At 32.9% G+C, this 15,160-nt stretch overlaps 2 protein-coding genes across 2 annotated transcripts; one reads left to right on the forward strand and one right to left on the reverse strand.

Moving 5' to 3' along the window:
- The first annotated feature begins 8,790 nt into the window (after nucleotides 1–8,790).
- LOC102584738 (uncharacterized) lies at nucleotides 8,791–10,065 on the forward strand. The gene is made up of 6 exons (XM_006348174.2): nucleotides 8,791–8,844; nucleotides 9,068–9,112; nucleotides 9,188–9,306; nucleotides 9,441–9,512; nucleotides 9,602–9,788; nucleotides 9,874–10,065. The coding sequence occupies exons 2-6, from the start codon at nucleotides 9,100–9,102 to the stop codon at nucleotides 9,930–9,932; spliced, it is 450 nt and encodes a 149-aa protein (XP_006348236.1). The 5' UTR covers nucleotides 8,791–8,844; nucleotides 9,068–9,099; the 3' UTR covers nucleotides 9,933–10,065.
- LOC102584399 (ultraviolet-B receptor UVR8) lies at nucleotides 9,917–14,755 on the reverse strand. The gene is made up of 6 exons (XM_006348173.2): nucleotides 13,918–14,755; nucleotides 13,108–13,317; nucleotides 12,193–12,303; nucleotides 10,856–11,224; nucleotides 10,614–10,721; nucleotides 9,917–10,390 (listed from the first exon to the last, which is right to left on the reverse strand). The coding sequence occupies exons 1-6, from the start codon at nucleotides 14,407–14,409 to the stop codon at nucleotides 10,079–10,081; spliced, it is 1,602 nt and encodes a 533-aa protein (XP_006348235.1). The 5' UTR covers nucleotides 14,410–14,755; the 3' UTR covers nucleotides 9,917–10,078.
- Between the last annotated feature and the right edge of the window lie 405 nt (nucleotides 14,756–15,160).

The raw sequence follows: 15,160 nt of genomic DNA on the forward strand, positions 1-15,160 counted from the left end.
TCTGTCTCTAGCCTTAGAGAACAAGATCGAAGATGTGGTAGTCATGGCATCCCGGTCGTCAAATCTGCAGAAGCTTCAAAGAAAAAGAAATGGAAGAATGGAAGAGAAAGAGAAAAGGAGAAGATGAAAATATATATAAAAAAAAGTAAAATATAAAAGAATAATTAATTTTTTTTATATAAAAAAGGGGTAATATTACGTGGCAGCGCGTGTTGATTACTACCTAATACGAATCTGGGCGTGAGTTTGTAGGGGGCTAGATATTTCACTTTTAAAAGGTTCAGGGGGGTGATAGGACTCCCGTGAAGAATAAGTGTGTAGTTGAGAATTCGGTAATAGCTTGGGGGGGCTTTTGGCCATTTTCCCTTCATTATTTAGAAGAACTAGGAAGCGAAAGAGAGGATATGGATAATATTTGTTGCGATAATTTAGCATTTCAATTTCCTCTCGTTAATATGTATGTAGTCAAATTATGCCTTTGATACACAATGTTGGAGGAGACTGAATCTGCTTTCACTTCAATTTAGCTATTGTTAGATAATTATACTATTTGGTTCGGCTCATTGCACAGTAGGTGAACCAATGATGTCTTTCATGTCACTTTACTTGCTGCTCTAATCTATGTGGATTAGATTGTGGATCCCAGCTAACTACAATTCTAAATGCTTTTGTTTCATTGAATCTCTATAGTTTATGACATGCCTCATCTCACATATTTTACCCTATTTTATAAGCCAACAACGCTAGGACGAACACAACAATAAATGGTTGTACTAGGATGCAAATGCAACTTCATCTGTTTATAGTAGGATGTCAAACCTTTTTTTTTTATTTCTGCTGTTACATAAAGTTTGAGATTGATAAGTAATATTTGAATGTGCAGCCTGTTTCATGGATGAGCATCTTTCTACTTGTTTGCACTGGAGCAGGTATGGTTTTCTATTATGACAGGGAAAACAAACGATATATTGAAGGTAGATTACTATGGTGAGTTATATTAGTTTTAGGAAAAGAACTGTGGTAGGCAAATCGCGTAGGTGAAACACAGCTTAACAATAGATATTTTTGGGCTCATTAGACTCTGGGTTTTGAAGACACAATGGAGGATGATAGTTACATATTAAGTATTTTGAGAATTCCCTATGGTTACGTATTACACTGTTTCTTCGAAAAACAATTATATTGTCATTGCTTCTATCGGATTCATCCCTTCTGTAAGTAGTGTGTCAACCATGCTTCTTTTCAGCCTATAATGTGAAGCACACCATTGCACGTCTGACCAAGTATTCAAACAGCAAGCCTTTGCAGACCACCAAAGTGCTGCAACCATAACTTACAGGTTAACATACATTGAATTATATGTCAAGATGAAAATAGCTTGATCAAGTGTATCATATATGAAACCAACTTGTGGCTTGTTACTTGTTAGTACAGTCTAGCTGAGTATTTTATAACTTCTACCAGGGGAATGGTTGCCGTCACAGCAATCAAAGCCTCGGTCCAAAAGGATTGATCTTCAACAATTTTATTGCAAATATTTTTTAAAGAAAATTATTCAATGCATGTTATTTTTAATGCACCAAACCAAACACTACCATAAGAAAAATATCAGCATAACTAATATATCATATTATGCACTATTCTTACATACCCTACCAAACGACCGCTTAGTGAATTCAGGAAGAACACTATATGAACAGAGTTTCACAAGGAAAATAAGGACATGGAGCGTGAAAAACACCAAAAACAGAAGTTACCTTCCTTCATAAAAATGTCATACAAGTAGAACTTTTGCAAAGTAGAATCAACACAAAAGGAGATTTGAAGGAAATTATCATCAAGGAAGTGACAAGTATTGTGAAGGAGGTGTTGAAGGTATCTTGTCTATGGGCAAGTCCAACATGCATCAAATTGACAATTTAACATCATATGTATTTTGAACTGTTAAGTATTCTTGCACATTTTGCTTTAAAACACTTGTTACTTCCGATCATCTTTTTGTCGTCATGTTAGTACTCACTAAACTTTTTAACTCTACGGTATAGACCATATCAAGGCCTGTAGTTTCGAGGCTGATAAAGTGTGGTGTCTCATACCCAAAATTTAGGCAGACACCATCAAAATTGGTCAAGTAAATGAATTAATTCTTTATTTAGGCTGGACCTTGGAAAGTCCTTCTCAAAAATATTGTAGGAAGTTCTAAAGTTATTTCAAATTTGCAAAGCTTCTTGGACAAACCAACTATTAACACTTGATATCTCTTTTCTGTAACTCAAAGATTCTACGATAATTTTGTTGATGAGAAATTAATAATGCAGACAACTACTTATTATGTCATTTATTTTACAATATTCAAAATTTAGTGGTGTTAGTGTTTGCTTTCAAAGTTTAGCAAACACAACATATAGTGAATTGTGTTACAAGAGTTGCCTCTAACTGACACTCTTTTCATATTTCTATCAGTAGCTTGATATAATGACAAGTAAAGTGAACAGTTTTTGTGGAGTGTCTAGATGCTTGTTTACAAAGTGAGGGTGTTATTTATTTCTCACAGTTTCAATTTGTTAGATGGTAGACAGTGCATGGATCATCATATACTAACAAATTGATACATATTTTAACCATTAGATGCAAAAACTCTTGGTAGCAAACCAGGTTTAATAGCATATTGTTGGTAGTTTGTTGGTTTTGTCTCAGCTTAAAATGTAGACAAGTAGGCCTGATATTTAGGTGATACTTGATCATAAAATACAAACATAGCATAGGGTGTGTCTTGATGAATGTTAAGAGAAACAAAATCCTTCATCCAAATAGGAAGATTTTCCCCTCTGGTTGGCCTTCTTGCTGGTTCAAAAAAGTTGAACTATTTTGAGTGACCTATGGTTCACGTATAATTGAACTATTTTCAGTATCCCGAGTATTTTCTGTAACATTTTGATCTAGATACTGATTTTCTGTAGAAGGATGCACATTGTTGAAACTACCAATCGTTTTTTTAACAAACATCCTAACTCACAGATCAACTTATTCAACTTAGCTAGCGCATTCGTCAAACTCTGCTTGATTCTAGTTGTTGCGATACTGCGTGAGGGTTCGAGCTTCGCACGTTTTGTTGTGAATGTTGCAATTAAAACATGGCATGTAAGTAATAGTTCATTTTAAAATAAATAAATAAATTAATTGTTTCTTTTATATCATATGTTTTTTTATATTTTAGAATTGTTATCGATTTCAGAGAAGGTTGTATAATTCGGACCTTCCAGAAACTATTACTAACATTGCAGCGAAAGATAAATGAATAGGGTTATTGTCTGAATCTATAAAAATAGGGGTAAGATCCAAAAAGAAAATTCTCTACCATCTTCTATTCTCGTAGAGATGACTAATTAGTTTGATTATCTTCTATTCTCGTAGAGATGACTAATTAGTTTAATTATTTTATTTTACGCATTGAATGCCTATATAAGCTACTAAAGGATGAAGAAGGAAAAGTTGATGCAAAGAAAGATGGATAATCAACAAACACATGAACAAGATTGACCAGAGGCTAATTCATTATGAGACCTATGATACCAAGGTTAACAAACAAACTAGGAATCACATCTATCATCATGATAGAAGACTTGCGTAGTTGGAGTTGCTGCAACTCCTGCAAATCAATGAGGACGGTCTTGAAAAAGACACTAAGATTCTCTTGGTACTACAAAATGAGGACAGTGTTCAAGAAGGCACTAACGTTCTCTTGGCACATCTTGAAAGAAGAATCATAGAGGTCAAATTCGCAAGTGGAAAGAAAGGAAAAATTTGAATTTTTTTCTAGTTGTTGCATTTCATTCAACAGATACTAGAAAAAAACTCAAATTTGCTTCATTTATACTAGCTAATTTGACCCTCTCCTCTAGCTGACCGAGTCTTTTTTCAAAATGCACCAGGAGAACGTTAGAGTCTTCTCCACTAAGATTTTGTTAAACACCCATGAATTTCTAAATTCTGAAAAGCTGAATGGTAATTCAGCATATAACTTTAGCTTCAACCACAAATAGTTCATGCATTTTCTTGTTGGTATTCAAGATTAACTACAAAGCATCAATGGAGGTAGAAGTAGAAACCAAACAATGGAGCAATTCCTTCGAGAAGGTTAAAAAAATAATTAAAAAGGCTAATCTTTGGAGGTAAATAATATTTTTTGTTTATCTGATTTGACCTAAAGACAATAATATTAACTTTTGGATACCTTATATTATCAATTGTTAGTATAGATCATGTTAATTCATATCTTGCATTCATCATTTAAAATAATGAAAATTAATTAATTTGATCTTTTACATCTTAGGATTGTAGTAGGTCATGCTTCAGAAACTGCAAATAAAGAATACTCAACTAACAACAATGAAAAATAATGAAGAACAACAGTTTCAATGTTAATTTATTTACTGTGGTCCAATCGGGCCCCCAATTCTGGATTGCCCTCTCCAATTTATTTATCTCGTTAAATGGTGTTTCACCTGCTACAGAGGCTTGCACGGAAAAGAAAATTCTTTTCAATTTAGTCTATTTTGCAATGCACTTCAAAATTTTGTCGTAGTCAAATTGATCCCTTCACGCCAAATTCAATATCAGGAGTTTTTAAATTCTTAGAGATGTTTTATTAGACATTTTTAGTTCAAACTAATTAGATTATGAAAATAATTAAATTTTAAGTAAACATTGTTTTAACTTTGAATACGCCTAAAAGAAACAATTATTCTAATATTGATTTTTGTAATTAAAAGTAATACTATATTATGCAAATAAAAAAAATGATAATCTAATCAACATATTCAATCAAGCAATGGTGTTTTTTTATTTTAATATACTTTTTTAGAATAATTTTGATAGTTTGTGTAACAATTGACTCTATTTAAGAAGTTTTTAAAACTATAATCAATAAAATAGATTTAAACATTTGTGTTGTTAAATAACGCATAATAATTTTTACTTGTCTTACAAAATACTACAAGAAATCTTATACTACCACTTGAATTTTTTATTATTAAATTTATAACCAATAACCATATCTTTTTAGAATTTATAAAAATAAAATATATGAAAAAATTTAAATATTAAATATTTATTGTCTTGTCACTAAGCATTGCAATCTACTGATAAACCTACATATATATGTATGTCTGGACTTTAGTACTTTAATAATGCCTGATACGACTCTATTTATGAAATTTGTTATGGAGCCAATATCAAAGTTACTAGAAAAATCAAATTAAGCGTAGTAGAAAAGTGGCTGAATTAGCATATTTTTTGCTAAAAATGATTTTGAGCAGTTAAAAGTTCTACAGGAAAAAGTTTTTAACTAGGTAACGTTCATTTTAGCATCAAGCGAAAGTATGATTTTTTTTTTTTTAAAAATCATTTGGTTATAAATTACTTAGTGTTGTTGTTGTTGGTGTTGCTAGGTTCTTGTTGCTACGCTGCTTTTATACAAGAAGGATGAAATATCAAATGCAATGAATGTACTCAGAAAAGAATTCAGAGGGGAGATTGAAGAAGTGAGAGAAAAGAATAAAAAACATTGGGAGATGGAGCGTGAAAAACAATGGGCGCAAGTTGGTTTGTTTCTACACATACAAGCCAAAATAAAAGAAGATTTGAAGAAAATTATCGTCAATGAAATACCGGGCATTGTGAGAAAAGTGTTGAGGAAGAGGGTAAAGACTTGAAGAAAATCAAAGAATACCGGATATCGTGAACATGGTGTTAAGGGAAGAGGGTATGAATGAAGGTAAAGAGGGTATATAGAATGACATATTATGCAATTGTACAAAAAAGATGATATATCAAATGTAATGAACGTACTCAGAGTAGAGATTGAAGAAGTCAAAGAATAGATTAAAGAAGTCAGAGAAAAGATTAAAAGAAAAATAAACGTACTCAAAGAAGACAATAAAAAAACAATATGAGATGAAATATGCGTAAGTTAGTTTGCTTCTACACATACAAGCCAAAATAAAAGAATATTTGAAGGAAATTATCGTCGATGAAGTACCGAGTATCGTGAATAAGGTGTTGAGGGAAGAGGGTAAAGATAGAATGGAATCGATATCGATTATTCATACTGCTAGTCGACCTCTCTTTAGTTATCAATTCATTTATATCTTTCTGACCTTAATGTGTTTAGATTTTAGCTACTAAGATAATCTGCAGCTAGAATTTAGTGTAACAACATACTGAATTAGATTACTAGATCCTGAATCATCTAACACACAATAGGCATTAGTGCCTTGTAGTGTTGTGGCATTCTGACTGTTTCTTGGTTTGTAATAGTGTAATTCATTTCTCGCATCAATTTGATTGTTTTTTTATTGGTAAGCCAAATTTCAAGCATACTTATCTCAAGTTTTTGATTGGTAAGCCAAATTTTAGATATCAATTCGGACAAAAATTTCTATAGTATTAGCAATTATTAAGTCAAACATCATGTAAAAAATTGACTTTAAAAGGGAATTAATAAATGCAACAATGCAGCCAAAAATTTGTTCCACCTGAAACTTTCACTGCTCTATACTCTACTCGTACCAAAACTTTCACTCCTCAACACTCCCCTTTTACTAGAAAAATGGGAGCAATATTGAAAAAAACCTAACTAAATATCATGACTTCATATATTGTTCAAATTTCAGTTGCATTTCAAAAATCGATAGAAATTGAGTTACCTAAAGCTGAAGGATGAAGTAATAGAGTGCAATCGTTTAATCGTCGCTTCTAGTTAAAGGTACATCTCATTTTTTTTGTATAAGTTATCTCTTAATATGGGTAAGCGAATGATTTGTTTTTAATTGCATTTCAAAAATCTATAGATATCGAGTTAAGTTACCGCAAGCATCGAAGGCACACCTCCATTTTTTTGTATGAGTTATCTTCTCTGGGTAAGTGATGATATGCTTTTTATTGCATGCTCATAGTGATTTGTATAGAGTAAAAGAGATTCTGATTTAGCTGAGTTTTACTTTTGAATATGAGTTCATGTGAAACTGTTGTTTGTGTTTATGAGTAGGTCAAGTGAAAATTTTATAATTGACATATATAAGACTAATTATTATTAGTTATTATTCTTTAGGCTTCATGTTTTAACATTTAAAAAATTACAGGCTATAACATTTGTTAAATTAAAAAAAAATGGAATATGAATTAAAAAATAAATTAATAATAGTAATGATAATAAATAATAGTCATAAAATCAGGAGAGTCATATCAAACAAAATATTATTTTTCCTTGTTTAACTCAAAATAGTTACTGGTCTTTTCTCTCACATGTTAATTGTATACATAAATTAGTTGTTTCTTAGAAAAAATTACCTATATACACATATTTATTTACCATATTTTCTATTATTCCCTTCCATTTTAAAATATTACAAAAATCTCTTTTTTTCCCAAAATCTCAACTCGTCCGGATACATTACTCCAACTTTACAAACCCACGTTTCCCCACTCCTAATTTCACTCTTTCAATCTCTCCCTTATTTCACTCCTATAATCTAATCACGTACATTCTAAATGGGCTGAAACCAGATCTAACGTTTTCATCATCCATTAGCAATGACGAATCAAAGTTGTTCTTCATCTTCTAAAGTGCAAGTAGATAAAATCCTTAAAAGAGGGGTCAAAAATTTGCTCCTACGGTTCTCAACCTTTTTTTACCTAAGGTTAGTTTTTGATCTTCTTTTATTGATTTTTAAACTTATTTATTTTAGTCAATTAAAAAATGACACATTAATGATAAGTTACACCCCTCCTTGTATTATTCAATGTGTATATGATACATTAGTACTGTTATGTATCTTGTGTTAAATTTTTCGATTTTACACATAAAACCATAATTTTGGTCCATTTTTTTTATATATATTTTGATTAATGTATCAAATGTTAAAGTTCATCATTATATAAATAAATACTTAAATTTTAATAAAAACAATTCAGTAAACACATACATCTTACATCTAATTCACGTTTTATATGATTTCATACATGTTATAAGGCATAAAAGATTTATTTAAATCAATAAACAAAATAAAAAAGACAAAGCAAAACATTTAAGTCATTTTTGAAATGTTATATAACGCTCTACAAACAATATTTGTCTGATCAATATACATTGTTTGATTAGTAACAACATGTACTAGACAACAACAACCAACATGGGTTGTGGTGCAATGGTTGGACTGCTTCACCCATTAACCAGATGTCTCAAGTTCGAGCCCTGGATATGAAGAGTGTCAAGAAATCCGAGGCAACCAAACCACATCCAGCCAAAGTCATAAACAAATCCATCGTCCACTGGGACAAACATTTTTTTCTTTCTTGCACAAACCTACCGAAATCATAAATTTTAAGGAAGTCAATGATTAAAAGACGGAGCAGGCAAAATAAAGTTAGGACTAGGAAGACTGTTTTATATTTTACAAGTCTTGACTTCGTATCATAATTCATATCAGTCATTCAATTATTACTTGTATTATACACTAGTTTGAGTTATTTCATATTTCATACTGATCCTCTAATATCAACTAAAAGATATAATATATAAATATATTTTCTTAACATGATTTTAATTGATATCTTTTTTCTTTTTTTTTTTAATTTGGAGCATATATAAATAAATACTTAAATTTTAATAAAACATTCATCTTACATGTAATTTTTCATGTTCTATATGATTTCGTAAGTGTATTAATCAAGTAACATATATATTTACTTATTCAATTTTATATAAATTTAATTATCTAAAAATAGCCTAGTTTCCCAAATACACGATCAAGTCTGCATCAGCCCAGTCCGGCGTTTCTGGTGGTAAGTCCTTTGCCGTCGCCGCTCTTCCCTTTATTATGAAGAATTCCGGCAGGAATACTTGCATTTTCCCTGTAATTTATTTTTTATTTTATTATTTAATTTTAAAACCGAGAAGGAAAGGAAAAAGGGAAGGGATGAGGAGAACATAGAGCCCTAAAACCCCTAAAAGTTTGTGATTTTGAGATTGAAAGCTGTAACAATTTCACAAAAAAATGTTTTGTAGGTTATTCCATCTCTAGAACAAGTGTCTTGATTATGAGAAGCCCAAGTAAGTGTTTTGGAGTTGTATTTTGATGGTGCACATTCAGTTTCTTAACAATTTTTACTTGCTCTCATATGGCAGTATTCACTAAGCTTTGTGATGGTATGGTACATATTATGTCGGAGTCTTTAGCTAGTGGCCTTAGAAAAAGTGATGCCTTGCACCCCAAATTGAAGCAGTCCTTCGTCAAGTATGGTCAGGTAAATGAAGTATTCTGTATTTAGGCTTGAATTTGAAAAACAGTACTCAAGAAAAAAACTGTAGAAAGTTTTGAAATAATTTCAAATTAGTAAAGCGACAACCCAACTATTAACAATCCGTTTGTGTAATTCAGAGATACCACGGCAAGCTTGTTGGCGAGGAGCTAGCAATACAAACAGCTGCCAATTTACTCATTCTTCATACGGTATTTTGAATTAATTTGTTGTTGTTTTCTGTCAGAATTGATGTTTAAATTTCTGTATTGATTGTGAGAATGTACCTTTTTTGGTGTAGATGCGAGGTGTCGTTTGTTTCAATTTGGTCTTTGTAGCGAGAGTTATTTATGTGGACCGCCAAACTCTCTTGGAATATGAGCAATATTCAAAGGAATGCATCGAAGAAATCGAGCAATTTAGGGAAGAAAAAGAACAAGAAATCAATCGACTCAGGCGAAAGCTTAAGGTGTTAAAGCTAGTAGAAGGTAAAACAAATGTATTTGTTGCACTAATTGTTGAGAAAAACGAAAACTTGTTATTCTAATATGTTGCATCTTATAATTGTTGCAGACGATATGTCAAAAGCTGCAATTCGAGCTAGGGCCAAGGCGACTGAAAGTGAACCATGACTGAATTCACAAATCATTTTTGAAATGTTATAACAATATTTGTCTGGTCAATATACATTATTTGATTAGTAACATGTACTAGACGACTTTGGCTACTCAATACCAGTTCTTGTAGGAGGTGTGTTTTGTGCTATTGCTTGCATTATTCATGCAGCTTTCTCCATAAACATTTCAGTAGGTTCAAGGCATCCCCTTACTGCATCATGCCCAAGTTGGGCTCTTTCGTTGTCTCCAAATCCAAAGACTCGTCCACAATTTGTGACAACTACGCTGTGGTATAAGCCAGTGCTAATTTGAGATATGTGATGGGATCTCAAGCTCTCCAGAATCCGAGGCTTCAAAACTTTATCTGATGCTCCTCTGTCAAGGAATCCGAGGCTACCAAACCCCATCCAGCCAAAGCCATAAACAGAACCATCGTCCACCAGGACAAACGTTTTCCTCTTGCTTGCACAAACCTACCAAAATCATAAAATTAAATAGAAGTAAATGGTTAAAAGACGGGGCAGGCAAAATAAAGCTAGGACTAGGAAGACTGTTACATATTTTACAACCCTTGAATTATTTTGTATCATATTACTTGCGTTATACACTAGTTTGAGTTATTTCATGTTTCCAAATGTTGCCTTAGTTAATACTGGTCTTGTAATATCGACTAGCAAATGTAAAAGAATGCCAGACCTGAACTGCTAGATGGCTCTTAAGGCTGGTCAAGTGTGACGGAGTAGTCTTATCAATCTCATCACCATGCCCCAATGCACCACAATAACCTTTCCCCCAAGTATATACCTGAAATCACGAAAATCAATCATCAGTCGTGACTAGCACTTTATTCTTTTCTGCAGTTATTTGAGTCAATCAACTTTTAGCATACATCTTAAATGAAATTATAATATCGTATTATTTTAGGTACAATGACTTACATATCCAGTGGAATCCAGTGCCACAACATGCTCATCGCCAGCAGAAACACGAGCCACATTAATGTCCCTCCTCTTAAACGACTGGATTGCACGTGGCTGAAGTTCATTCTGCTGTTCTCCATGACCAAGGCAGAAATTAGTACCCGAACCAAAAGAGTACAGAGTCCCATCATCAGACACCGCAAGTGCATAACTAGGACCAGCAGCAATCTGAACTACAGAACCAATAGATGCCAGTAATTCTATGCATGTCGGTGTTGGCCTATCTGACGTGTCACCATGACCAAGTTGACCATGTCCGTTAGTTCCGCATGTGAAAACATGACCTTTCCTAGTGAGAAACATAGTAAAACTGAGACCTGCAGCAACCTGAACCAGTTCCAACAGTAGTGAGCAGTGTGTTCATGACAAAACTTAACAGCAACATCCTCATGTAGGACAATGAAGTGTTTTTTATCTCTACCATGCAATTTACACAGCATAAAAATTTCCAATTGGTTAAATTCATTAAATGATGACTGGAACCCCATGTATCATCAATTCGGCAATTTATCTATTACTCCCTCGGTCCCTCCTATTCAATTTGTTTCTCATACTTCACTTTTTAGTACGTTTCAAAAAGAATGTCTCTTTCCTTGTTAGGCAACTCTTTAATTCCAACTTACCACATGGAATGTTTAAGACACAAGATTAAAGGGCATTTTAATACATTCCATATATCCTATTCAAAAATCTTCCTTACTTTCTTAAACTCCGTGTCAAATCAAAATCAGACAAATAAATTGAAACAGAGAGAGTACTTCTTCAAAGATACTACAAAAGTAAGCCCAACTTTAAAGATAAACGAACCCAAAACATTTACAGACAATGACAAAATGCAGAAGAGCATCATATACACATTGCTGGGAACCAATTAGATCCGCATTAGCACGGTAGCACCTACAATGGTATTTCCAAATTTGCTACTAAAACTAATGGACATTTCATAGGTGTTGCCTAACTCTGTTTCTCACCTTCAGTAGTTGTATGGGAAATGGAAGATTTATCCTTGTGATGCATGGGTCTTCTCATTTTGGATCTTAAAAATGCCTTTGTTTTCATTTTTAGCCTTCATTTATTCAACAGTGGCTTGTCCATCCATTTTTCAAAAAGCATTTGAAGAAATGATAGAAAGCTTATTGCAACTAAACATAGGAACAAGAACGTGTTTATGTCATTCACAACTTGAATTATGCTATTAAAACTTAACGGAGTTTATCCTTCCGTTCCCAATTTGTATACATGTATTGAGGTAATCCCATCAATTAGATGGCATGACATGATAGAAAGAAATTTACCTGCTTGACAGGAATATTTTTCAATGCTTCAACCATTCTTGGCGTGAAGATTGGGCGCCCGGTGTCGCTATGCCCACAACAGTATGATGAGTTATCTCCACATGTGAACACCTATACCAAGAATTGTAAACCTCATGAGTGATAGAAAACTCATTCCAATAGTATGTATATACATCCTATATTGTAGAAGAAGACAAAATATGGCAGTTTTTATCATATTTACAACAGAGAAAGATTCTCTAACACACTTTGAATATTGCAACCTACTGTGGACTGTGGTAAAGGGCTATGTCTAAGCGATAGGACAGTTGAAAGGTTCTCTCATTGTAAGGTGCACCAATCCACTCCGTACAGAATTTTTTTATGTCTATCTCATTTTATTGCAGTAGCACTAACCACTATAAATTGCCAGAATGATGACTGATTTTCTCCATAGGGAAAGGAAAAAGTGAGCAGAAGTATTTGACCAGCCCTTAGAGAGAAACATAGAAGTATCGACTAACATTGTACACTAAAGCTTAGGCAAATAGGAAGTAGTCTCCAAGGTTAGCACCCACTTCATTGACCACACCTTGCCGGTAAGTTGTAGGTCCAACTCATACTAAAATAGTAAGAATTATTTTTTGCAGAGTGGAATGGTGTGGCAGTTCTTGCATTTTTCAAAGTCAATATAAATTTCAACAATATTAGCATCAGTCTTCCAAAGGAGCCTCTCCTAAAAACATTCTCAAAAGAAACGAAAATGATATTGGATTGCTTGTTTCCAATTACATTCATCTTCTTTCACTTTCTTTACTTGACTCCTCAACAGAACGAGGATTTCCACATCATGCATGCAAAAAACGAAGTGCACGTAAAAGGTAAATTACTGTAATAAAAATAAGAGTAGTTGATAATATATGAGGATTGCCAAACCTGTCCAGACCCTGTGACAAAAGCAGCATGATTATGCGAAGCTGAAACTTGGGCAACTTGTACGGGAACAGGAAAGCTAATTCGAGTAAATTCCACACACTGAGTTGTTTCAGGCCCATGACCAAGGACGCCGCATAAACTGGAACCACAAGAGTATGCTGCTGAATCATTGATTAGCAGTGTGTGATACCTGCCACTCCTTATTTGCATCTGCCAATAACTTGTTACAGTAAGTAACAACAAATGATGAAGTCCGAGCTGCAGATTATTCTAGTAGAGCGAGTAACTAAAATCTAGAAATATTAAGGTAGAAATCAATCAGCAACTAAACCTCAATCACGAAATAGTTGGATAGGCTATATGAATAATCATTATCCATTCCATTCTATTTGGTCCCATTTCCTTGCAATACTAAATAATTCACTAAACCTTACATACAACTCCCTAACCAAACAAAAAAGATACCCTGGTACTGACTGCTATATGTGAAGCAGAGGAATCACGTGCTCCATCCAGTTGAAGAGTCCGAATTTTCACTATGGGGTTCAAAATACGAAGAAGTAAACACACGAAGAAGCCAAAGGGGGTTCAAAAAGTGTCATTTTTGGCCCTATCTGGCTCCGCCTTTGGCCTCCATCAACAAGCATATCTCATGACTAACAACAATAATGTCTTAAAACATTCCATCCATCTATTAAATAAGTAACATTTCATCCATATATTTATTAGTTCTAAAATAGCAAAAATAGCAATCAACCAAACAAAGTAAACATTGATAAATGAATTATGAGTTTTCCAAAGAAATAGTACATTTCCTGCAGAAGTTTCAACCATATCAGAGGACTGTTCCACAGCCATCAAGAACCTCAAAAGACGCTTCCAATTGCCGTTACATCGCTTCAACAGCTCTTCCTGAGCATTACAATGCAAAGAAGCATAGATTGAACTCAATCCACAAAGCTGAAAAGCAGCATAATCTACCAAAGACTTGAACTTTTTAGGAAACAAACCATGTGTTCCCCTAAAAGTCCTTGAAGTTAGCTCTAAGCTTATTAAATCAATAACAGCTAATCGACCCGACAACAATATTTCAAGAATCAAATGTACTGGCAAATCCTCCATTGAAGTTGACCTTAAACGATCCCCCATTTTCCCTTCACAAAAACAATCTTTTATACGAAAATGGAAACAATCAACACACTTTATCAAGAAAATATCAGATGTAAGAAAATTCGATGAAATTGAATAAGAAAATGAAGGACTTGGCGGGGAAATCTTATAATCTAAGTCGAAATAAATCATCAAGAAACAATAACCCCAAAGCACAAACTTGAACAAACAAAACAGAATTAAACTTTTTTTCTAGCAAATTACAAGAAAAAACTCCAAAACCCCACAAAGATAGGAACTTTATAAACACAAATTTGAGCAAATATCGGATCTATGAATGAAAAATTGAGTTGTGGGGGCCTTGATAAACAAGAAATTAAGCTAAAAGTAGGTAAAGATACAGTCCAATAGTGGAATTTTTTTCTTTATATAGAAGTGAGAAAAGAGGAAAGGGACTAAAAGTTAAAGCTTTAATAAACCGAAATGCTGACTGAAGAATAAATTATTAAAGATTAACGAGCAAGGCAGAGAAAAAAAAAAGATTTACAGACAAAAATGTCCAACTAGGAAAGACACCAAAGTTTACAGGCGAAGATTTCTCTTTTTTTTTTTATATATTTCCACCGATTTTTTCTGTTCTCGGGCATAAGATACGATTAAATTTGAATTTATTTTAAAATATTTTGGTATAGAGAAAAAACTTTTTTTCAGCAAAGATGATCTTACAATTGAATTTAGATAAATCTTTAGTTAGTATTTGATTCTAGATTTTGTAATTTTATTTTCAAATATAGATTGATTATAAAATTTGATTTATATTTTCACTTTTGGATTTTCCTTTAGGAATTTCACTTATAAAAGTTTTCTAATAAAATAATCAATTAAAAATGCAAATATGAACATAACAACAAATTTAATTTTCAAGTTTCGACTTTTAAATTCA

The sequence above is a fragment of the Solanum tuberosum genome, unplaced genomic scaffold, assembly GCF_000226075.1.
Source record: "Solanum tuberosum cultivar DM 1-3 516 R44 unplaced genomic scaffold, SolTub_3.0 scf00096, whole genome shotgun sequence".
NCBI classification, from domain to species: domain Eukaryota; kingdom Viridiplantae; phylum Streptophyta; class Magnoliopsida; order Solanales; family Solanaceae; genus Solanum; species Solanum tuberosum.

Coding starts and splice junctions, on each gene's coding strand:
- LOC102584738 (XM_006348174.2), top strand. Junction 9,307..9,440: donor CCTTCGTCAAGTATGGTCAG/GTAAATGAAGTA, acceptor TGTGTAATTCAG/AGATACCACGGCAAGCTTGT. Junction 9,789..9,873: donor GGTGTTAAAGCTAGTAGAAG/GTAAAACAAATG, acceptor TAATTGTTGCAG/ACGATATGTCAAAAGCTGCA.
- LOC102584399 (XM_006348173.2), bottom strand. CDS start 14,409: ATGATTTATTTCGACTTAGATTATAAGATTTCCCCGCCAAGTCCTTCA. Junction 13,318..13,917: donor TTGAAACTTCTGCAGGAAAT/GTACTATTTCTT, acceptor AGTTATTGGCAG/ATGCAAATAAGGAGTGGCAG. Junction 10,391..10,613: donor AGAGCCATCTAGCAGTTCAG/GTCTGGCATTCT, acceptor TGATTTTGGTAG/GTTTGTGCAAGCAAGAGGAA.